The 24,023-nt window shown below is 55.9% G+C and overlaps 1 protein-coding gene across 3 annotated transcripts; it reads right to left on the reverse strand.

Annotated features, from left to right (window-relative positions):
- Positions 1-5,558: 5,558 nt before the first annotated feature.
- TPD52L2 (TPD52 like 2) lies at positions 5,559-23,204 on the reverse strand. Of its 3 annotated transcripts, none has more exons than XM_042930383.1 (9): positions 23,056-23,204; positions 19,158-19,303; positions 16,977-17,125; positions 15,948-16,007; positions 11,343-11,444; positions 8,283-8,309; positions 7,340-7,381; positions 6,228-6,276; positions 5,559-5,754 (listed from the first exon to the last, which is right to left on the reverse strand). In XM_042930383.1, the coding sequence occupies exons 1-9, from the start codon at positions 23,072-23,074 to the stop codon at positions 5,659-5,661; spliced, it is 690 nt and encodes a 229-aa protein (XP_042786317.1). In that variant the 5' UTR covers positions 23,075-23,204; the 3' UTR covers positions 5,559-5,658. The 3 variants fall into 3 exon arrangements, with proteins under 3 accessions (XP_042786317.1, XP_042786316.1, XP_042786318.1); XM_042930382.1 differs by having other exon boundaries at positions 7,340-7,384; XM_042930384.1 differs by lacking the exons at positions 7,340-7,381; positions 8,283-8,309.
- Between the last annotated feature and the right edge of the window lie 819 nt (positions 23,205-24,023).

Below are 24,023 nucleotides of genomic sequence, written 5' to 3' on the forward strand. Positions count from 1 at the left end.
GTCAGACCCTGACCGGATGAGTTCCGAATACGGTCTCCTTCAGAGTACAATACAAAGCACTTCGCAAAATAACGTCTTCATAAAACTGATAAAAACGTTTTATTATTATTATTACTTTTACAAACCAAATGATTTCAAACCTAAGAGATTAACTGAGAGCTCGCTCAGGAACACATTTCAATTCCCCCAGCCATAGACATAATGCCCCAGGGACCAGATTACGTGTGGCTCCCTTAGACCAGCGGTTCTCAACCATCTTAGCCACCGCCCCCCCCCCCCCTCCTCCGGGAAGGAAAAGACCCTCAGGTCAGTCACGGGGACAGTGGGGGCGGAGGAAGGCCGCGCGCTGCCCGCGATCGGGCAGGAGGGGGACCGGCTGCTGAAGCGTCGCACACACCCGAGAGCCCCCACGGGACTGCGGCCCCACCTACCCACCCCCATCTGAGTGCGGGCTGCCCCGAGAGACGCTGCGCCCAGATGTGGTCGTCCCCGACGCCACCGCGGCCCTGCGGCGGCACCCGGGCACCGCTCGGCGCGCACAGACCCCTCGCGTGGCCCCCGACGAGGGCGCGCGCGGGCCCGGGGCCGCGCGGTGGGCGCACCTTTCCGCCGGCTCCTCTTCGCAGGCCGCAGCGCCCACCCGCCCCGCCGCTACGGCGAGCGCTCCCGGGAAGCTCCCTCCCCCGCCGGCCCCCGCCCCGCGCCCTCGGCCCGGAGGGAGGGTCGCCGCCGCTTCCCGCTGCGGGCGCGCCGCCCCTCGCCCCCTGCGGACCCCCGCGCCCCGCGCCGCCTGCCCCGGCCTGACGGGAGGCCCGTGGGGCCCGCCGCGAGCTCACCTGTCCGCCCGCCCGCCCGCCCGCCGTTCCGCGGCTCCGCTCCTCAGCTCCGCGGCGCTGCTGGGCAGCCGGCCGACGCGCTCCTCCTCAGCCGGGGCTGCGTCTCGGGAACCCCGGGGGTCGAGGGTGGGGGAGGAGGCGGCGGCGGCGGCGACGGCGGCAGGGGCAGCGGCGGCAGAGGGCGCGGGAGCAGCACCGGCACAGGCGGCGGGGGCGCGCACGTCCACGCACGCTCACGCACGCACCCGCACCGGCGCGCGCGCCCCCGGAAGAACGTGGGCTCCGCGGGTCGGAGCGGCGGGCGGGGCAGGCCGCGCACGCGCCCAGAGCTCTAGGCGGAGGCTCCGCCCATGCGGGGCGGAGCCGCAAGGTGACAGCGGCTGCTCCGAAAAGCCGTATGCTGGCCGCGCCTCGAGCGACAGTCCAGGGGCGGGGCCCCAAGTGACAGCCCGGGAACGGAAGCCCCGGGAGCTGTGGGCGGAGCCCGCACTGCAGAGCCGGAAGCGCCTACAACCCGGCAGGGGCGGGACCGAGGCGCGCGGGCCGAGCCTCCCTCCAGTGCCCGTGGTGCTCAGGTCCGCGGGTAGGTGAGGCGGTGAAACCTGCGAAAGGGGAGGTGTGCGGACTTGTCTCGCCGCTGACCTCGCTCGTCCAAGAACGGGAGAGGGAGCTGCTAGGAGATGACCCAGAGGCCGACGCCCCCCTTCCTCCGGGCACTGGTTAGGGACTGACATTTGTTCACCCCTGGAGCGCAGAGATGGGACTTCCTTCCTTCCTGCCCAACCAATGAAGTGCCACCACCACTGTCCAGCCACGCCCCCAGAATCGCCTTCAGACAGTGGCGTGGAAAAGCAGGAGAACCAGCGTGCACACACTTCCCTCCCTATACAGGTAGGACTCCTGCTGATCCTATTGGCCACCTGGGAGGGGAGGCCTGCCTGTCACCTTTCCCTGTCACTCCCCGGAACCGTAAGCAGTCCTACCACTTATTCAGTGCTTGCTCTGTGTCTGGTACACTGGCATGTGGCAGTTTTCATTCTAGAAGCCACGCAGACCTTTTCTGGCGTGTGTCCGCCTCACTGCCACTCTTGCGCATTGGCCGTTTTCCATTCAGCGGAGTTGTCTTTTATAAGAAACCTGATGACATCTAAGGCTTCCTAGAACACTGAGTAAAATCCAGGCTTTGCCAACAAGCTCTGACCCGTCTGCCTCTGCCCTCTTCTTACACCTCTCTGCCATCATGCTGGCTGTGGCAGAGAGCTCAGGAAGCCTCCTGGTAGTCGTTAAATTGTGCAACACGAGGAGGCAGTAAGAAAAGGCTTATGAAAACCAAGAAGCAGAAAGGCCAGATTAATACTGTCTATTGATTCAAGAGGATGAAAGATTCCCGGACAGAATCATAGGAGGAAGGAGGCAGTAAGATGGGCAAGCTGTGTTCAGCCTGTGCCGGAAGCTGCAAGAACGAACGAACCGGGCCTTAGTGAGTCTATCTTTGATACAATAGTTCCACTTTAGGGCCATTCCTCCTAAAGAAAAATGTTCCCAAATATAGAAAAAGGTGTATACTGTTGTTGTAAAATAGTGAAAATGGAAACCTGCCCAACTGTACAAGCAAGCACACTCAGTGGAACAAAACAGCTATTAAAAATGTACACAACAGCTACGAAACAGCGTAGGAGATTCTTGTGATAGTTCCTGAAAGTAAACGAGCAAGATGCATGATATAAAAAGTACATCATTATGAGTATGTCTACAAATAAGCAACCCAACCTGTTCAGAGGAAGTGACAGAAGATGCCGGTCAAATGCCGACAGTGGCTATGGTCAGGCCCTGTGCTTTCCATGCCCTTGAATCACGGGAGGCGGGCCGCGTTATCCTTACCCTGAAACAGGGAACTGAGGCTTCAGGGAAGCAGGTGCTTTGCTGCTCCCCAGCCCCTCCCAGGCATGTCCGTGTCTCTACCTGCCCCACCAGGTGCTCTAAGTCCTCCAAGCTCTCAAAGCTCATCTCACACAAATCTGTTAGAGGAATACCTTGTCTTCCCCAACAGATGGGATCGCAAAGCCCTTGAGAGCTGGGTCCACAACAGATTCACTCTATCCCACAAAGCCTGACAGACTTCCCCACAAAACATTTATTTAATCCGTGAAGACTACATGGAATCCCTTTCCAAAGTAAATTAAGGTAAATGTTGACTTCAGGCAGCGGCGGTGCTTTTCCACCATTCTCCCAGCCCACTGTTGTATTGAGGTCCCACGTGCAGTGTAGACTTCCTACAACTTGGAGTAACTCACTTTCCCCACTGCTACATCTGGAGCAAGCCTGCTCCCTGATCCCAAAGGAAAGTCCGATACTCCCAGTAAAGGCACTTGCCACTGGGAGCGCCCAGGGCAGCAGGGTCGACACATCTGATGCACCAGGGCAGAGCACAAGGAAGGAAAAGCAGGGCACAGAACATCGGGTACCGTCTGAGAGTACACTTTCATATCTGCTTGCCTTTTCGTGAAGAAATGCAGGAGGATGGTGGTGGGGAGGGCATGGGTGGGGAACCGGAGCCTGTTTGGACTTCTGAATCTTGCAGATTGCCTTAAAACGATGAACTCGCAACAAAGGAGCCCTCAAACTGCCCTGGGTCGCCTCACCAGTGTCCCTGCACACACCCGGAGGCCTCTGGCCCCGCCTCCCCCCTGCCACCGCCTCAGTTCACCGAAGCTCCCTTTGCAGTTGATTTGCTCCAGGCCATCGTTTACCTCTGTCCACGTGGTCCCACCCATAGAGGGGGTTGGAAGGATGCCACGGGTGCTCTTACAGCAGCCACAGCCACCTCAGTGAACTCCTCCACCTGAGGAGACTCAGGAAGAGCCCTGCACCTGACCAAGGGACACACGTGGCTTCCCTGCGCCCCAACAGCTCAGGGGTCACTACAAGTAGATGCGCGCAGGACTCCGGCGGCTCGCACACCAGACCCAGGCCCTTCGGTGGAGCAAACTGTCTTCAGTGCCTGGTTTGCAGGACTCTTGCTTGCTCAGCCTGACCCTGTAACCTGGCTGGGTCCTCCTCACCCTCCACACGTCCCTCCTCAGACGCCCCACAGGCTTGTCACCACGGCACCCTCTCACAGTGCGTCCTGTTTTAACTCACAGGACTGAGGATTTGGGGGTCTGCGTTTGAGCTGAACCTGCTTCCTGCTGCCCCTCCCCAGGGTGTGGGCCCAGGACAACAGGGACCTCCTCTGTGGGTTTATCTGCCACTCTTTCCTCGCCTTCACGGAGGAAGAAAGACAACCACACAAGTTGGCATAGGTTCTTCCCCAAAGGAATGCTTTATTGACAAATTACCCATTATTTCCTGGAGGAAAAGATAAATGTTCCTACGCTTGAATCCTGCCTTCTCACCACACCCCATCTGAGATTCTAACCCTGGAGAAAAAAACCCCAACGGTGTTCTTCCCATGGCACAGGCACAGACGACAGCCCCCCCGCCCCAGGGTGTCTGAAGTGAGCAGCACTCAGGGTACCAGGGAGCACAGCACAGTCTGCCAGCACAGAGCCCGAGGGCACGGCTGCTCCCTGCAGCGAGCACACAGATGCACGCACAGGGGACGTCTCTGCCTGCTGAGAGCCAGCCAGTAAGGCACGGAGCTGCCCCTGCAGACACACCCCCCAAGTGGGGCCCCGAGAGGCTGCTGGGGTGTGGCAGCTTCAAAACGGGAATGAGATCTGTGTAGCTCCTGAGAAAAGGCAACAGCAGAGCTCCAGGTGACCTCTGTGCAGCCCACCTGCTCCTCACTCAGCCCCCGTGTGGGGCAGACGGTCGGGTTGGAGCCGATGAATGCAGTAATGCATTCTGATGCATACAGATGGCCAGTAATGAATGCATCAGCCATGGGGGGGGGGGGGGGGCGGGCAGGCTTGCTTTTCTTTCTCCTGCCCCGCATCCTGCCCCAGGGAGGCCCAGGAGCCCTCTGGCCAGCAGCTGTCCCAGTCCTTGAGAGGAGAGAGAAGCAAGCTTCATACGCTGGATGAAGCCCATCAGTGAAATAAAACACACCAATGGTCCAGGCCACCCTCAAGCTAGATGCCAAAGTCTACACAGTGTCAAAACCCACTAAAGAACCCTTATTTTTATATATAAAAACATTATAAACAAACAAAGCATAAGGCGATGTAAGGCTTGTATTTCAGCTTGAGTCCAAAGAAATAATGTTTCCTAACTATGAGACTAAAGCTTCGCTTAGCTTTAATTTTTGAAAAATTCACTGCATTTGAAAAATAAAGAATTTGCTTTCGTTAAAGCTAGATCATTAGTGTAACGATTAGGCAGTTGCTGATAACCAGTTTCTTTTCTGGAGGGTTTCAGAAAATGCAGTTTTCTTGTTTAGCGTTTGAAATAAAAACTGAGGATCAGGTAGGACTCTCTGGATGAATCTTCCTTCTGTACATTCCTCCTAGAACTTAGGGAAGGAGAGGTTTTAGGAAACACCACTTATTTACGCGTATCACTCTCCCATTCCTTCCACGTTCTCATGAACCCACCAGATTCCCAAAGGGCCCACTGCCCTGTCCACCCCTGCAGCCCAGGACGGACGGCACAGCGGTCCTGCGTCTACCAACTTCGGCGTAAAGCATCTGCGTACAAAACTGTGTTCTCTAACTCATGTGAGCGCAGCAGCCAGGTCCACGCGTGAACGGCACGACTGTCCTCAAAACCAGCTCTGCACGCTCGCCCACGGCCTGGCCGGCTGTCCCGCTGCAGAGGTGCGGTTGTGGTGATGACGGGTGGGCCTGCACGTGCTCCGAGGCTGGGCAAAGCTGCGACGGGCTTAGAAGGGCGTGTGGTCGGGCAGGGGCTTGTCATCACTCCCCGTCGGGGAGGGAAGGTGGTCACTGCCATTCTCTCTGCCACCTACGACCTTAGACTACGGGTGAGAAAAGACCAAGAGAGAAAGACCTGAGACAGAGCACCCAGAGCCGGGCAGATCCCAGGCCAGCTCAGGTCTCTACGGAGTCTACAGAACTTGAATTCTGATTAGGTGAATCCTGATTAGCAATAAAAAGGAACAAATCGCTGACACAAGCAACAGGCTAGAGGTACCTCCAGGGATTTATGCAGCGTAAAAAGAGCCGATCTTCAAAGGCTCCACGCTGTATGGTTCCAATCATGGAAATGGAGAGATCGCTAGTTCTGGGGGTAGGGCAGGAGGAAGGAGAACACGGGGAAGGATTACCGTGGGGATCAAACTGTTCTCCACCTTAGCTGTTATCAGTGTCATATCCTGGTTATGTCACTTCGAGATGAAAGGTACAATGGCCCTCTGCATTAGCTCTCGTAACTGCACGTGAATCCACCACCCCAGCAAGAGAATCAAACGAACAGTCTGAATACAGTTACCTTTATGGTCCCAACTCGGTCTTCAAAGGACTTAAAGGTCGCAGAATTCCTTTAAAGAGAGAGAGAGAGAGAGAGAGAGAGAGAGAGGAGATGTCGGTGTAGGGAGCAAACAATTGTGCTGCCTTCCTAAGTCTGAAGGGCCTCAGGGTTAGGATCAACCTGCAGAAAAGATCCCTGACGGCACCCTGAGACCTCACTGTAAACATGTGACAAGCTGAAAAGGAGAGGGGGCGTGCCCAGAAGACAGTCCAGGCAAGGTCATTCTGGAGGCTTCCAGGTCAGAACAGGTCAGCCACACCTGCCAACTCCAAGAACATTAGACCTGCATGCCGCCAGCAGGTGCAACCCCGGGTGAAGTGCAGACCTCTCGACTGAGCAGTGGGTGAGATGTGAAGCACATTTCTGCTGCACCCTACATCCACACATGCTGAAGTTATGGAAGGTCCCAGGTACTCCTGACACCAATCTCTCACGGAAGTAAAGGAAAACCAAGGACAATTCGGAACGAGTGAGGAGGAGGCAGAGGAGGAGAGAGCAGGCCAGCCCCAGCCCCACCCAGCACCCTCTTATACAACCAGTTCCCTCCCTACCCTCGGGCTTCTAGAAGCAGCCCATCAAGGACCCCCAGACGTGCGATGGGGTGTGGCAGCTACCGAACAGGGACAGGGCCTCTGCTGCGGCACCGCAGGGCAGGAAACACGAGTGGGAGGCTTCCAGGAACAGGCCACAGCTCTGGGTGTTCTAAGGAGACCGGGACTCCCCTCCAGGTGCAGATAAAAGTTTCCCGTAACAGGCTTGGAGGCGCCTGAAGTCTTGTGGGTGCCAGGTATGTGTATGAACCTCTCTGCCCCTCCCTGGCCCAGTACCCTGGGCAGCCCTGGAAGGTTCCAGATGGAGCCCTGTTTGATACACTGGTCTCCTCTTAGCCTCCCCCCGACTAGCTCTTCAGCCTGGAAGGGATCTTTCCAACCCCTGGCCAGCAGGAGCCTGCCAGGGAGAAGATGGCCCTTGGCTCAGGGATATGGGGAATGTGAAGCCGACTGGCTGGAGCCCCCCCCCCCCCCACCACCCCCCCCCCGCCCCGGGAGCTTGGGAGCGCGAGTGCACATTACCTCATGGCTGGCATACTTATCGAGTGGCGGATTGAAGAGTTGCTGCTTGGGAGCGTGTTAGAAGCAGAGAAGGAAGCAGGAGTTACCAAGGGGATGAGCCTGGCGTTCAGCACACCCGTCAGCTCACCCACACAGAGACCCGGCCTGGCAGGGTGCGTGAGCTCTGGCCACCACACACAGAAGGGCCCCTGGCCCCGGGAGGAAAGGACCCCGGGCTCCTCTCGCTGGCCTCCAAAATTGCCCCAGAAATGGGACAGTGCTGAGAGAGAGCTTTAAAATAGGAAACTAAGAAGACCTCGGCCTGGGGCTTTAAAATACCTTTGGTACAAATAGCTGTCAGATGTCCTTGCTCGACTTCACAGCAAATGACTTTTCGGCAAAAGAGAAACAACCAGGTCAAGCAAGTAGAAATATTTAAAGTCACACGTTGTTCTAGATTTGGTTCCAGGCCTCCGAGCTGGAAGCGTGTGTGATGGGGCAGCACTGGTATCGGGCCGGACATACGTGACTGGGTCAGCGTGGAGTGAGGACCACCCAGGAGGATGCCCCACAGGTGCCCTGCCGTTCCTGGCCCTCGAGTGGTAAACAAGTCCACTTGCAGGGCAGGAGAGAACAGGAGCCGGTGTTGAGGATGAAGATGCACAGAACCCGAGAATGGAGACTCAGCACTCCCCTCTCCCTGCCCCCCCCCCCCCCCCCCCCCCCCCCCGCGTGAACACGTCTCTTCTCAGGAAGGACGCTGTCAGGCTGGGCTGGGGGCTGGCGATCAGCCACACGGTCACAGCCCCAGGAGCCGTGAGCTCCCCAGCAGGCTGCAACGCCTGGCAGGCCTGGCTGTGCCAGCTGGGGCCGAGGTGCACAGCCTCGCACAGGCCAGCCAGAGACCACCCCGCCCGGAATCGAGGGAAGAGCCTTCCACAGGCACGCCCCGCATCAGCCTTACCTAAACGAGTGGGAGAACGGACGGGCCCTGAAAGGCAGCAGCAGGAGGAGAAGAAACGCAGTGTTAGGAAAGGGAGGCTAGTGCCCACCCCAGCCCCTCACTCAAGCTCCAGAAGGCCACGCGGGGACCCCCGTGACCACCCCGGTCCCTGTTCTCCTCAAGCCCCAATTCTGTGAGAGGCCGCCGCTCCCTCACGCACGCAACTGGCCCCTCTGCGATCCCACCTGGGTCACATACGAGGCACCTGCGTGTCCACGACCCTGTCTGGAATTAGAGGGATGAAGCCCCAAGGAGAGGAGCAGCGCAAAGGGGTGGGGTGTGCGGAGGCGGGCTGTACGACCCTCAGGGCTTCGGCTGAACCAGGGTGCACACGTGCGTGCTATGACAGGACTGGCCGGGACACCCACGGGGCTGAGCGCCCTGCACTCCAGCTGCACACTCCAGCTGGCAGATTCCAACCTGGAAACACGCGTGTCTGGGGGCAATACGGCCATGTCCTCCACTACCCAGCCAGGCCTGCTCACGCTCTGGAGGCTACCCCCAACACGAAAGTCATTTTAGAAGCCTTCAGAAGATCATATGAGACTCAATTATGTGGTCTCTTGGGCGGGCAGCAGGCCCTGCCATCTCTTGGTGGGAGGAGAAGGCAGGTGCCTCGTCAAGGCTCACCAAGCTAGACAGAGACCCCTCCTTTAACCCAGGCTTTGACCCAAATCCGATTTCCTCTCCCGGCCTGCCACCTCCTACCCCAGGGCATGCAAATAGCCTCCCAGGCCGGGCTGCTCTCGGATAGGCCTCTGCAGCACCTCTGCAGCACCGTGATGTAGGGCAAACATCTCAGCACACAGAAACCTCCCTGGACCTCATCTGCATTCTCAAGAAGTGGTGAATTCTCAGCCTCAGCTCAACCTGAGACTACGGGGTGAGGCAACGGTGGACACATCACTGACCCCAAGACGTTCTCTGGGAACACAGCAGAGCAAAACCGAAGAGCCCCATGGTGAGGCGCACCAGCCAACAGGCCAGTCCGTATGAGCACCTCGACTGTGTGGGACCTGGTTCTTGTCCCTGGAAGCACGGGTGCAAACGTGACACACGGCAGTGAGGCCGGGCACGTGACCTGAGGCTCTTCGCCTCGGTCAGCAGCACACCCCAGTTCCCGGAGCAGAGAGTGGGACTGAAGCAGAGACGGAGAAGTGAGGTGCACCGTCCAAAGGGCCCGCGGGAGCTCTGGACAGTGCCAACGCCCTGCACGCGCCCAAGAGGGAGGGAGAAGGCTCGACGTGAGTGAATCATGCCAGAAGTGACAGGGACGTTCCTAGTGAGAATGTAATTTAGGCACAGCACACATTTATTGCTTCCTTCAAATGCTCTGTTATCAGACCAGCATTTCGAGGAAAGGACCACAACCCCACACACAGCTCACCCCAGCAGCGCTGGGATGGCCCCCCCACGCCCTCCATGGCAACCCCTGGGAGCAAGGCCAGGCCACCAGTGGCATGTGATCAGTCTGTCACCAGGCTTACCACAGCACGGCTCAGGTGGCCAAAGCAGGTGTCCCACAGTGCAGCGGCGATGGCGTCCCATCTAATTTCAAATGAGATTCGTTACAGGAACACACCCACAGAGTCAAGCATTAGCAGATGACTGTGTGGCCGGGAGGGACCGCTGCAGACCCCCCTTTTGTCACTCAGAGCCACATCTGCAGGCTCCAATCACAGCCACTGTGGACAAGGCCTACGTTTACAGGGTGACCCCAAAGGACCTCCCCAGCCATAGCTGCTCAGGAGCATGACCAGATCTCCAGTTGTGAGGCCGTGCACTCCTTAGGACAGAGGAAATACACAGACTGTGTACTGATTGTTCGGCCTCTCTGAAAATTTGCAATTTTTCTAAATAAAAAGTGGAGGGGACTAACTACATCCAGCAAACAAAAGGTGAGCACGGCCCTGGGCACGAGCCACGTGGTAGGAGTGTCTGTGTTTTCACCTCTGGCTACATGGTCAGGGCAGAGCCCCCACCTTGAGGCCTCGCAAGGCAACTGCCAGGCAGGTCTGTGAGGCAAGGAAATGCCTCACCTACGCAGGCAGGGAGGGAGGCCACCCGAGGATAAGAGGAAAGGGGCCAGAGCGGGATGGGCTCCCAATGCTGTACTCCACACGCCAAGCCCACGGGCACTACCACCGCGTGATTCTCAAGTCTGAGAAGAGAGGAGCCTCAGCATGGGGTGGGGGCTACAGGGAGGCATTCCCTGAAATCGCTAAGTGAAGGGACCGGTCCTGAGCGTGGGTCAGGGGCCCGGGCAGGGCTGGGCAGTGACACCTGGGGAGGAGGGGCGGCCAGGAAGGACACCACACTGCCGCTCAACAGCGCACGCTTGATCTTAGCAGCCCCGAGAGGGACGCCTCGCCAAGGGCAGGGCTAGGAGGTAGCCAAGCCAGGATTCACACCACAGCCTCTGGCTCCAAGGACCAGTCTCCTTGGCTCAGTGCCGTGTGGCAGAGGGGGCCCGGCGGATGCAGCCACGTGTGCTCCACCAGATGTCCAAGCTGCCCCCACACTCCCTGGCCCCAGGCCCTGCTTGAAGCACTTCTGATGGCCATGAAGGTCTCATCAACTCTGGGAGAACATTCAGTTGGGGCCCCTGGCGTGCAGCCACACACACCCTGAGATCTGGGCTGGGCAAACACTGCAAGGAAACAACACCCTTGTCCCGGCTGGCTTGCCCAGAGCGACACCCCACCCTGACACCGACCTGCAGGCACAGTCATCTTTCATCCGTGGAACTTCAACGGCAAGCACCCACCTTTACAGATCCCAAGCGCTAAGTTACCCAAAGGAAACAACAATCCCTGCCGAAGAAGCACAGCAGTGGCGAAGAGGCAGCCCACAAACAAGGGACCGTGAACCGACTGCCCCAGGGCTGGTGTGCCCACACCTGCAGCTGCCAAAGGGCCCCGGAGGGTCACGTACCTGAGCCCCGGGCCCCCTCAGAGCCTCTGGTGGATCTAAAATCCCCAAACCCTCACCCGACTGGCCTACCCAACTAGGGTGTCTCACCTCATATCTCCGAGCTTTCTGCTGATGGCAGAGCCCACAGTGGACAGGGCAGCGGACGTCTTCTGTCCCGCCTGAGAGAAAGTTTCCTGAGTCTTCTTGTAGCTGTAAAGAAAACACCAGCTGAACCAGCACAACAGGAGAAGCAGCCACCACCCATGAGTCGAGGACACCACGTGCCCAGAGAGAACCCCAGGGGACAGAGGGTTAGTGAGCACGTGTCTGGCCGCCAGGAAGGGGACTGACAGCAGGGACGAAAGCAGCACGGCCAGATCGCAACCTCCGAGCTCTGCAGTAACTGTTTTGTGACCTTATTCCATCTCGTCTAACGCTCAGGTGACCCACCTCCCCTGACTTCTTGCCACGGCGCTAACCGCCCGGCAAGTGGGGCGTCCGCCTGCTGCAAAGCAGACAGACCCACGGAGGCCCTGGGTCTGAGACAGAAGCCAGAAAGGTCCCCTTGTTCTGTTACTGTATTCAGGGAGCTTCTCATGTGAGAGCTCCACCACGCCCACGGGGGGCGGGGGTGCCCTGGACAGTGTAGATGTGTGGCCTGTGGTGGGCTGGCCGCTCAGACTCTCGGGAGCCCTCCGGCCCTCAACCCCCCCGTGCGGTCTCACAAATCCTTTCAGAACTGAGGAACCTTCATCTCATGCCATCAATGCCATCGTCCCTAGTGCGAGGGGTGGCTCTGGATCACAGCAAAGACCACCCTTTCCAGGCCTTCCTGCCCCAACCATCCACAAAGGGGGGTGCATCACACAAGACACGGGTCCATGACCTCAACATCTGTGAGACGGACACAGGCAGGATGCCTTGGCTACAGGCACAGCGAGGACAGCCTTGGGCTCGCCTTGAGAGTTAATACTTGGAGCTGCCAGACCTTGTCCAGATGCCACCATAAACAAAAGATACCGCAGCCTGAACCCAAGGGCTCATTTCTGGCCAAGCTGACATGTTGCCCTAAGGAAACCGCTTGAGACGGCAAGGCTCTCGAGATGCCAGCCTTCTCTCTGAAATTACTTTCTGACGCCTTGTTCGTGTCACCGGGTCACAGACAGCACCGGCATTGGGTCTTCGGAGTCCTTCCCTCCCGTCCACTCCCCCAGTGCCATCCGGAGGCTCCACTGTGATCACGTGCTGCCCTCCTCCCTCACCTTCCCTCCTGAGCACTCCAGGCTGCCCGTGAGTCCCTGTGCCACCCCATCAGCAGGGAGGCCCAGCCGTTCCCGTAGCGCCGCGGGGCCTCAGGCTTCTTTGGTGCCCGGCAGGGTCCAGAACTTAAAACACGTGCTTTCCAGAAAGTGAGTTTAAAAACACACTGTGGTCACTAGGACAGTGAGTTTATCTTAGCTGCCGGGAAGGTCAGTAAATCCTGGAACACGTTAACAGAGAGAAAATAATCTAAAATCTTTACTGTAAGACTTGCCTCGGGATTTCCTCAGGTCCATAACGAAAAAAACTCTAATTCTAAATCCAACCTTTAGACAAACCCGACCACCAGAAACCCCTTCCCCTGTGATAGCCAGAAGCTATCACAGAATGGAACAGGAATGGAAATGCAACCCGACCGCCTGTGCAGCTGCAGCCCAGAGAGCTGCGTGTCTGGGATCTAGACGGGACCCCCTGGCACAGGGGCAAGGCCGGCTCTAGAGGGGCAGACCACAGCTGGGTCTCACTAAAAACCAAAGTCCACATGCTCCTTTTGGGAGGGTTTCCACAGACTCAGCTGTCATCCTCTGAGGGACCTTCCAACCCGACAGAGCCTTTGCCAGGACCTGGCACATACACACAGTCGCCTCGGGGTCGGCAAAGCCGGCAGGAAAAGGACAGAGAAACCTGCTGCGTGTCCCCCACTGCACGGCCTGCTGAAGGAAAGGCTCTGGGACCTTCTCTGGGGCCCCTAACTTGCAGTATCTGTTAGGGACCCCACCCTCACCCCCACCTGGTGAGCTGCTTTCATTTCAAAGGGAGTTAAAACAGATTACCTGCGAGCAACAGACTTGGAGCGTGCTCGTTATTTATAAAACACCAACTACAAGGTTAACTGGGAACATGCAGGATATTTGGTTTCAGACACAGGGTCAGAAAATGTCTTCAAGCTGCTTCTCGCGAAATAGCAAACGTTTAAGGTCACGTTAACGTTCTGTTCGCTGAAGTGAAACAGTCTGAAGCAGAGGATTTAAGGCAAAGTCCTTAGAGAATTTCTGCCTGCACCCACAGGGCAAGGTGTGGGGAACTGCACTTGGAGAGACCACGAGCCCGTGCCGGGGATCCTTGGTGATGAGGAGGAGTGCCCTTGGGGTCACTTAGTACGGAGCTGGCCGCTGAATGACTGGCAGGAGAGACACTGGCTCGTGGGCCATTCCGAAGGGGAGCACCCCCACGTCTCCACGGGAGACGGACCGGAGGCAATCTCCCCCACTCCACCACCCTCGGCACTTCAAGTGTGTGGAAATGAGGGGTCACAGGGACCCCTTCTGAAACGGGAGCCTCCAAACCAGGGCACGTGCAGTGCAGGGGCCGAGGGGCTGTCATCAGCCCCAGTGGAGAGACCACGCTCAGGCCGTGAGGGGACTGGCGGCCGAGCCAGAGTCTGCACGCAGGTAACCTCAGGCCCAGACGTGAGGAAGGGTGCCAGACTGTGCCACCCTGCCTAGCACCCCCCTTCGGGAATCACCCCCAGCTCTTGGGAAGACAAAGGTGTAGGAACGTCGCCAACACCAGCCGCCAATGCCAGCCTCCCCCGCCATCAGCAAACTCTGCAGTCAGCGTGGGGCATTCTCCCGCACCCTCCCTTGGTGGCTGCTCCCACCCCAACCCTGGGTGGGCACGTGATCCCAGTCCGGCCAGCCAGGTGCGTTTACAGCTCCCTGACCACGGGGGGAGCCCGGGGGGAGCCCGGGGAGACCCGCGGCAGGCCGTCCTGCCGTTGGGCTGCAATGCCACAAAGATTCAAACCTGCCCCGCTGGGCACCCTCTGTACCGTCCAGGAGAAGCCAGCCTGGCGACACAGCCAGCGTAAGGAGAGCCCTGGTCAGGTGAGCCCGGAGCAGGCCTCCCCTCCTTTCAGGCTCACACTCACTCTGCCATGCTTTCTGTCCCGTACGAGGAAAGGACGCCATATACCAACTGGCAACTACGCCCGGTGCCACCTCGGCACGCCTGCAGCTACGCTCTACCAAGGGGAAGAGCCCAACCAGGCGGTCGTTCCGCGACGCAGAACACAGCTGCCGCCACGGCCAGCCGTCTGAACCAGAAGCAGCGGCTGAGACAAGACAGGATGAGTGGCGTCAAGGCTGCGCGTGCCCAGCACAGCCCACGAGCAGCAGCACGACGGGCACAGACGCGGGCGCTTCCCAGCCGTCCCGAGTTCTCGGTCATCCTCCGGCGCGCTGCTGGCTGCAAGTGACGCCCGGGAGTGGCCGCCGCCTGGCAAAGCGCTTGAAAGGGCATCCCCCCGGCCACTTCCACGCCCAGAGCCACACGTCTCTTCCAGAGGGATCAGAATTGTAATTATTTGAGACGGCACTCAGGTCTCCTAGAGCTCTTTTCAGGTAAGTCCACACTGTGAGCCTGCCAGGCGTCCCAAACTACGCAACATCTGCAACTTGGTGACGGACCGTCCGACGCGGCCCCGGGGACACAACACACCGGGACTCCCAGAGCACGTGCGGCAACGACACAGACAGCGTGAACCGCCAGAGCCCACCAGTGCCCGCCGCCCCTTGTGATGTCAGGCTGCAAAGACCACACGTGGAGCTGGCAGACCTGGGGTCCCGGGGACCCTGAAGACGAGCTCAGTAACAACCAGTTCCTTTCAGTCAGACACAGAAGGACTACCCAAGTTCTCTGGTATCCATGACAGCACTTCCTTCTAAGTAAGAAATGGAAAAAATCCCAGAAAGTGACTATTTTAAAACATTACCCCACCCTCTTCAGAGGAATTCTGATTAGAGTGCAGATAAATGAAGTGCTATTACCTCAGATGCAACGTCAAGAGTCGTTCTGAACCGTGGCTTTGACAGACACAGAAGACTATCCACGTATGTTTCCTACTGTGCTCATGTTCCACATGGCTGACAGCTCGATGCCCCTCAAAGAGACTCCGTCGAGACCCCACCGGCAGGGTCCAGGCGGCCCCCACAGCCTAAGAACCACCCCAAGGACGAGGGAAGCTCTGTGAGCCCCTCGGCTGCAGCCACGTCTGCAGGGAAGGAAGACCGAAACAAAGGCCCCAAATCACCATCCGCATCGCTCGGTGCTTGGCCACTTTGGCCGCTCAGAAGGCTGAGGGGCGCCTACCAGACAGACGTGCTGCCCAAGGCCAGCCAGGCCTGTCACCTAAGGGATGCATCCGCGTCAGCCAGAGGGAGGGTTTCGGCGTGGCCTGGCGGCCAAGTGAATCTCCTTCAGTGACTACCCGTTTCACGGAAAGTAGAGTGTCATTTGCGTTTAAGAAAAATCACGTAACGGCAAGATAAGCAAAACACACCCAAACTAGGTTTGTGCCAGGTGCACGCAGCCTCCCGGTCCCTAAGAGAGTGTCAAGAGCAGGAGGAGGAGGAGGAGGAGGAGGAGGGAGGTGCTGACGGCAAAGGCACTCACAGGTCTGACTGGGTCACTTTCTCATTCCACTCGCCAAGTTTCTCAGAGGTTTTCATATAGCTAAAAACAGAAAGTCTGCGGTGAATTATTTAGAACAATTATTTCAACTCAGGTTTCAAAGCACAGCTGAAATTCCAGGGAAGACAAGGACTGGAGAGCGGGAACATGACACTCCAGCCTGCCTGAGACCAGGTCTGCTGGTGCTCAGCACCTGCTGTGCAGGCCCGGGGAGGCCCAGGGGGGCCCGGGCGCTGACAGAACCAACCAGTCCTTCCCCTGGCACGCCCAGGGAGCGCCTGGTCATCCCATGTGAGACGGCCCTTCGGGAACAGTACTGCTGTGAGGAATGAGGAAGGCACAGCCGCATCCCCAGGATACTTCTCTGGCAGTCACCCTTTGGGATTCAAACCCGCGATTCCCCAGGACAGAGAAATGGGCTTTCGTAGGTGATTTTTTTTTTTTATAAAATGCGATCGATCTTTCTGCAGGGATGTGGCTTCTCAGTGGGAGACATTTACCCCCTCCCCCCACCCCCACCAGCCCTGGAGGATACATTTCAGAGGAGCCATGTAGCTGTACTCCCCAAATTCAGAGGGCAAAGTCACACGTGAGTCAGAAGTCCCAGGGCTGTGACCACATCACGCTCATGAGAAGGACTCACATCCACCTCAGCAGACACTGAGCTCTGAGGACCACAGGAAAATCAGTCTCATTAAGGACCTAATTAGTGTCCTCTCAGATTTGTACCCTGAGATACACTCTCATCGATTTCTGCTTGGACAACTAGCTAGTGCATCCGTCCACCTTTTAGAAGTATGTGTAGACTCTAAGCTCTTGGAAGACATGCCAGGGGCTAGGCCAAGGACTCAGGGCCTCTGGCTGGCTGCCTGCAGACAGGGATACTTGATCCCCCCGTTCTGTGAGGCACCCTGTCCCCAAGCACGTAACACCCTACTGGCGAGCCAGGGGCACCAGCCTGGCGAACGCCCTCCAGCCTCCAGGGCGCCTCTGCCGCGGGCAGGTACCTACGCGGTAGAGACCTGCACATCACGCCAGCTCCTGGACAGGTTCTGTTTCAGGCCCTCCAAGGCGGAGAGGCCCAGCTTCCTTTTCAGCTCTCCACAGTGCCTCTCTTTGGCTGCCAGGACCTGGCGCAGAGTGACAATTTCCTCTTCCACCTGCAAAAGCACAGTTGACTTGATTGCAGGAAGTGACTAACATCCTTACACACACAAGAGGTTTCTTGGAATTACGTAAGGACTTTCCGCTTACAGCACATAACTTGTCTTAGGAACAGAGTCAACAACAAATATCTCTTTTTATCTGGAACCAGCACCCAGCTTCTTGAGAACTGTCTCTTCCCCTCAAGCCAAGTGGTTCTGCCGGGGCTACCAATCACTGTGCCCACCCATGGATGACCAAGCAAGGCCTGTCGGAGCTCTGCTCTGGGACGGGGCACAGGTGTCAGAAGAGATGATCCCCTCTCCCTCCAGGCTCTGGGTCTGGGCTCAGAAGCTGGAATTGCTGGCAGCCAGGCCCTCTCTGCACGGAGAAATTCCACATGCACTGGGAAGGAAGCAGAGCTGACAGACAGATGGACGGCCAAGACTCAAGTGACAGAGCAACGGCCTTTATGACAACAAGTATGTTTCCAAGGTTAGCTCTAGGCGTCGGCAAAGGCAGTTACTCAAGCCAAAAGTAAATGTGAATTTGAATTCAATTTAAGTTTGAATTTAAGTTGAATTTAAGTTTGAATTAAGTTTGAATTCAACTTAAGTTTGAATTCAATTTAAGTTAGAAAGAATCCTGAAAATAAACACCTGAAACTGCTCAAGCCCTAAAACCAAAAAAAAAAAAAAAAAAAAAAAAAAAAAAGATGTAACTTGAGAAGGAAGCATCCTCTGGAGCCTGACTACCCTAAAGGTTTTCGTTTTTAGCTCCTGCATCAATAGCTACTCTAAAAAAAAGTCTTTCCCTTGGGGCGCCTGGTGGCTTAGTCGGTTAAGCGTCTGACTCTTGGTTTCGACTCAGGTCATGATCTCCCAGTTTTGGGAGTTTGAGCCCCATGTGGGGCTCTGCACTGAGCGTGGAGCCTGCTTGAGATTCTCTCTCCCTCTCTCTCTGCCCCTCCTCCACTCATGCTGTCTCTCTCTCTCTCCCTCTCTCTCAAAATAAACTTTAAACAAAAAAACAAATGAAAAAAATTTTAAAGTCTTTCTTTTAAAAAAGTGATTATTTGAAGGAAGGCAATAAAAAGTAGCTCAGAGCCCTTATATCACTAGTTTTTCCAGCACAAAATAGTTGAAAAAGAAATAACTTAGAAACATAGGATCACCCAATCAAATTGTTACTAGTTACTCCAGCAATAAGGACCAATGACTAGAACATTCCACTCATGGTGTGATAATCATCATGGCTTGAGGCTGTGCAGTCCAGCTGTCTTGGGGATACGCACGATGAAAACTTTAAGTGACATGAGCTTCTGCCGCTCAACTCTGAAATGACTGAGCGCAGCCCATAAGCTTCACCGCACTGCCTGCTGCTGCTGTAACCTTCACTCAACTCAGACACTGCTACATGCTTTCCCCCAGGGTCTGAGGCCTGGCTGTGGGGCTGAGGATCATCTACACAACTAGCTCTTTTTAGACTGAGGATGCATCAACGCAGGATGCCAGCCTCTGCCTGATCGGATGCTATGCTCAGATATCAGCAAGTTCATTCCCCAGATTTTGAACCTAAGTGAGTTGCTGTTAGACTCTGTATCACACAGAAAAAAGAAACACTCCCAGCAGTCAGTCTGAATAAAAATTATACTTGCAGGTTTGGGTTAATTACCATTTCCTCTTAAAGGACTCTCAATTTAAGATCACATGAAGCGCTTTTTACAAAAAGAAGAATCTTTAAAGGAAAAATGAAGATCCAGGGGCAGATAGTTTGTGGGGTCTGGAAACTGTCAAGTGTTAATCCCAACAAAGAAACCCCCAGTAGATGGTGTGCTCAGAGCAGCCGTTCCCGTGTGGACACCCTCCTCACGGTACACAAAAAGTGTACCAGGCACACAGGCACACAGAAAAGTGGCTGCAAAGAGCAATTTCTGTGGGACTCTGGAATGACCTCCCAGGGCAATTTCTGCAGAGCACAGACAGCGTTATGGCCCCTCATCAGCCTGAACTCACAGTCACCCCCGGACAGATGGCGGAGACTTAGCACCTTTGCGAGCTCAGCCCTAAGCTCCTCCTCCTCAGCCTCCGTCAGACCCTCAACAGCAGGAGTCTGGGCGGCCACCGCGGTGTCGACAGGGACATCTGTCATGGAGTCGGACAGCAGACCTTTGTTAGGAGAATTCAGGTTGATATCTGCCAGAGACAAACAAAGTCGGAAATTGTCAATAAGAAGTTACAGGGAAGTCAATAGGGTAGAGGTCTCCACCAAGGGAGAAACCAAGGGTGAGGCCAGGTTACAGGGGAGTCGAGGGGGCCGTGGAGAGTACTCTGACAGGTTGTCGGGATGGTTTGGGCCGTTAGGCCAAGGACATCTCAAGCCACCCAAGGTGCTGCTTCAGGGCACTGGAAAGGCTGGCACGAGGCAGCCAGACCTGAACTCTGATTCCCTCAGGATAATACACTCTGCGGAGACAGGAAACCTTTGCTACAAACAAAGCAGCTGAACCTAACAGATCTTCTAATTTTTAAGGCAAAGAAACGATACGGCTGTAAGCACAAGCACCACTTTCAATCAACCGATCTGCAGAGCACGTGCTCCCATCACACACACAAGGTGCACGGGCTGGTCACACAGCCCCAGCAGGGAGTCGGCAAAACACAACTCCCCTGGAGTCTGTTCTCGACCCTCGTCCCACAACAACATGCAGGGAGGCGCAGAGACACTGCTTCCACACCTCCGCTATACCCAGATCAGGTTCCAATTCCTGCAGGCACTATTTCCTCTTCGAGTTAAATGCATCTTCTTGCCTGCACTAACAGCGGACAAGATCCCACACAAATAAAGAAACATGGGTCTGCTTTAGTTCTTTCCAACTCCGAACACACGACCGTCCTTCAGTAGCATACAATCCGCACACGCCATGAAAACAGGCTTTGTGTGGTGTCCAGCACTTTAGAAGTAAAGGCATAGGGACACCTCACTGGCTCAGCTGGAGCAGCATGTGAGTCTTGAGCTCCAGGTCGTGAGGTCAAGCTCCATGTTGGGTGGAGAGATTACTGAAGTAAACGTTAAAAAAAAAAAAAAAAAAAAGAGGGGCACCTGGGTGGCTCAGCTGGTGAAGCGTCTGACTTTGGCCCAGGTCAGGATCTCACGGTTCATGGGTTCGAGCCCTGTGTCGGGCTCTGTGCTGACAGCTCGGAGCCTGGAGCCTGCTTCAGATTCTGTGTGTGTCTCTCTCTCTGCTCCTCCCCTGCTCACACTCTGTCTCTCTCTCTCTCTCTCTCTCTCTCAAAAATAAATAAAAACATTAAAAAAATGTTTAAGGGGAACCTGGGTGGCTTAGTCAGTTAAGCATCCGACTTCAGCTAGGGTCATGATCTCACAGTTTGTGAGTTTGAGCCCCGCATTGGGCTCTGTGCTGACAGCTCAGAGCCCGGAACCCGCTTCAGATTCTGTGTGTCCCTCTCTCTGCCTCTCCCCTGCTCAAGGTCTCTCAAAAATAAAGAAAACATTCTAGAAAATTAATAAAAAATAATAAATTAAAAAAATAAATAAAAACAAATGCACAAAGGTTGGGGAAAAAACTGCCTGTAGTTACAGATATGTTTCTCTACTGTTGAAATCCTACAATCTGCTAAAAATAGACTGTGCTTAAAACTAAAGATGCTCTAGGGGCACCTGGGTGGCTCAGCTGGTTAAGTGTCCTACTCTTGATTTCGGCTCAGGTCATGATCCAAGGGTTGTGGAATCGAGCCCCGTGTCGGGCTCCACACTGTGCTAAGGGTGGAGCCTACTTAGGATTCTCTCTCCCTCTGCCCCTCGACCCCTTCTCTCTAAAATAACAAAAAACCCCTACAAAGATGCTCTATTCAGCTCATTCCCTTCACATGTCCCACACAGCTGGAGGTTAGCACTTCCTTGGCGCTTGATACACGTTTACCAGATGAAGCACAACCATTGTTTTTATCCACTGATTTGGGTTTTTTAAAATGTTTATTTATCTAATTGTGATCGGGGCGGGAGGCACAGAGAGGGAGAGAGAATCCCAAGCAGGCTCTGAGATATCTGCATAGAGCCCGACCCAGGGCTCAATCCCACAAACCGTGAGATCATGACCTGAACTGAAATCAAGAGCCGGAGGCTTAACCGAGTCACCCAGGTGCCCCATCAACTAATTCTGATTTTTAACTGAAATCAACCCACATAACTTTACTTCATGTGCTGTGTTGAATCTACTCAAATTCGCTAAATGCCTTAAAATTTCCACAACCTTGCTCTTCTATTTTTTTAATTTTTATTTTAGAAAGAGGGCGAGTGTAAGTAAGGGAGAGGAGCAGAAAGAGGGAGGGAGGGAGGGAGGGAGAGGGAGAAAATCTTGAGCAGGCTGCACACAGTGCAGGGCTCAGTCCCACGACCCTTGGGATCATGACCAGAGCTGAAAACAAGAGTTGGACGCTCAACCGACTGACTTCAGCTCAGGTCATGATCTCACAGTTTGTCAGTTCAAGCCCCACATCGGGCTCTCGGTCAGCACTGAGCCTGTTCCAATCCTCTGTCCCTCTCTCTCTGCCCCTCCCCTGCTCTCTCTCTCTCAAAAATAAACATTTTGTAATAAAGGAAGGTAGGTAGGTCTTTGGACTGTTTCTGCCTATAAAGCTAAAGGCGGATCCTGCAATCACTCCCAGATAGAAACTGGGCATTCACCAAACATGCCAAAGCGCCGCACAATCATTGTGTGATACCAACCTCACCATAGCCCTGTAGGTAGATGGCATTCACACTCTGGTTCAGAGGAGACCGAGGCAAGAAAGTGTCACCAAAAGACCTACAGAGTGTGGGGCTGGTGCTGTAGGAGAAACTAGGGGGCTAGAGTCCCCCCCTGGGTGAGTCCCAGACCTCCAGAACTGTATAAACTGCGTGGTGATAATACAAGGAATAATCTCAAGGGGTTATTCTGAAAATGGAAAAAGGACGTTTGAGAAGCAGGTTTGGTATGGTATTCGGCATACAGTAAGTGCTCAGTGTTTTCTATCACTCTATGGTCAGAATCCAATGCTTGTGATGCTTACCTATATTAGCCATACACGTCAAACAGCGAAAAACGTCAACTTAAAACTGGCGGCTTTTGATGTTCAACTATTTCGTAAGTAGACTGCAGAGATAGGAAAATCTACACAGTGTATCAGAATCTAGGAGTTCTGTTAAATTAATACGCTGATACAGGTCAAATGACAGGAAAAAAAAATCCTTAAATTACCCAGGGTAGTCATGTCAACACAGGAAGTTAGCATCTCTTCTGTACCAGAATGAAAGATCGACTCCAATCACCTTCTCAAGATTTTAATCTCCTGGGCCCACTCCACACCCCCAGCGGCCATCTCAAACCGGTCAGGGGTGTCTGTTCGGGAAACTGGCCCAGTCTCGGTGTGCCCTGACTCACTGCACCCTTCCCCCTTGAGACAACCCCTAAGAAGCCTGGGCTCCGAGCAGCGTTGCCACCCAAGGGGCGCTGCACTGAGCTCGAAGATGGTTCCATCTCCCCTCCCCTCCCCTCCCCGGGAGAAGCGCACAACACATCGGCCCTGGTGCAGGGCCGGATGGAGTGTCCTCGAGGGCCCTGCGTAGGGCGGTCGACTAGGCAAGCGCCGGGAGGGGGCATGACGACAGCTGCCCGGAGAGAGAAAACCCAAAACTCTGGGGACGAGGGGAGGGGTGCCGGGGAACCGGTCCTCGGAGCGGCCGCAGGGTAAGTTGGTGAGTGGTCCAAGCCGGGGGCGGCAGACGCACGCCCCGGCCATCGGGAGCTTCGAGGCCCGGCGCATGGGAGCTGAAAAGGAGCCACGGGGCGGATAGAGGCGGAGGGGATTGAGGGTCTGAGAAGCGCCGCCGGAGGGGAGGAGCGCGCGCTGGGCCCGAGGAGCGAAGGCGCCGGGCCCGCGGGTACCTTGGCCTGCGGAGTCCATGTTCAGGCGGCGGCCGGGCCGCGGCTGGGGTCGGGACCGGGGTCTCGGGCGCTGTAGGAGTCGAGCTGGCCGCACCAGGACTCGCTCGCCGCGCACAGAGCAGCCAGCGAAACCGCCTCAGCCACCGCGGCATTACGTAATCAGCGGCGCGACAACCCACTTCCGCTTTGACGCGTGCTCCGCCTTCATCCCACCCCCACTAACGGTGTCCAATGAGGACTTTGTTCGGCCCCGGCCCTATTACCTGCTCCAACCTGATTGGCGAAAGCTGCGGACTAAGCCGGAAAGGGAGGGCGGGTTCTTAGGGACTGCCTCCCGCGTCGGCTCCACCAGCGAGACCCACAGGTAGAACGGTCCGAAGGAGCCCGGGGGAGGTGGGAAGTGGGAGGACCGTCCAACATGGCGTTATGAAAAAGCGGGGTTTGGCGTTTTTTGGAGGTCTCGAGAGTGTTTACCGCTGCTCAGGAGTGCCATGGCTCACGCACCGCACAGACCGTTTGAGGCCTGACTTCCTGATTTTGGAGTTAGCTTCTCCCTCCAGTTTTTAAGTCCTTCCTCTTTATGGGGATTTTTTTTTTTTTTAATTGCATGGGAGTTACGCAGAAAAAGGCGTGTCTGCGATTCGTCCTCTAGCCCTGCAGGCGCCGCTGCCCTCACTTGGCTGGAGGCATCTGGCTCCGCACGCACCTGCCCCGGGTCCCGTGCACGCACAGCTGAAAGGCGTGAACTGACCTGTGGGGAAGCCTTCGCGCTTGTGTGCTGAGTGCTCCCTTCCCCTCCGGTGTTCTTTCACTTCATTTTCACAGCAACCTGATGAGCCAGGTGGAGCCTTCCCCACTTTACAGATGTGGAAACTGAGGTTAAAGTAATTTGTCCAAGATCGCTCAGCTAGTTGTAAAGCTTCCAGCAAATGCTGGAACAAGAGTTTGCCGGACTTTCTCAAAGGAGA

Source organism: Panthera leo, chromosome A3 (assembly GCF_018350215.1).
Source record: "Panthera leo isolate Ple1 chromosome A3, P.leo_Ple1_pat1.1, whole genome shotgun sequence".
Lineage (NCBI taxonomy): Eukaryota > Metazoa > Chordata > Mammalia > Carnivora > Felidae > Panthera > Panthera leo.

Excerpts from the sequence above, each read along its gene's own strand:
- TPD52L2 (XM_042930382.1), bottom strand. Across the intron at positions 16,008-16,976 it reads GATGTGCAGGTCTCTACCGC|CTATATGAAAACCTCTGAGA; the intron begins GTAGGTACCTGC and ends TTCTGTTTTTAG. Across the intron at positions 11,445-15,947 it reads AAAGTGACCCAGTCAGACCT|CTACAAGAAGACTCAGGAAA; the intron begins GTGAGTGCCTTT and ends TTTTCTTTACAG.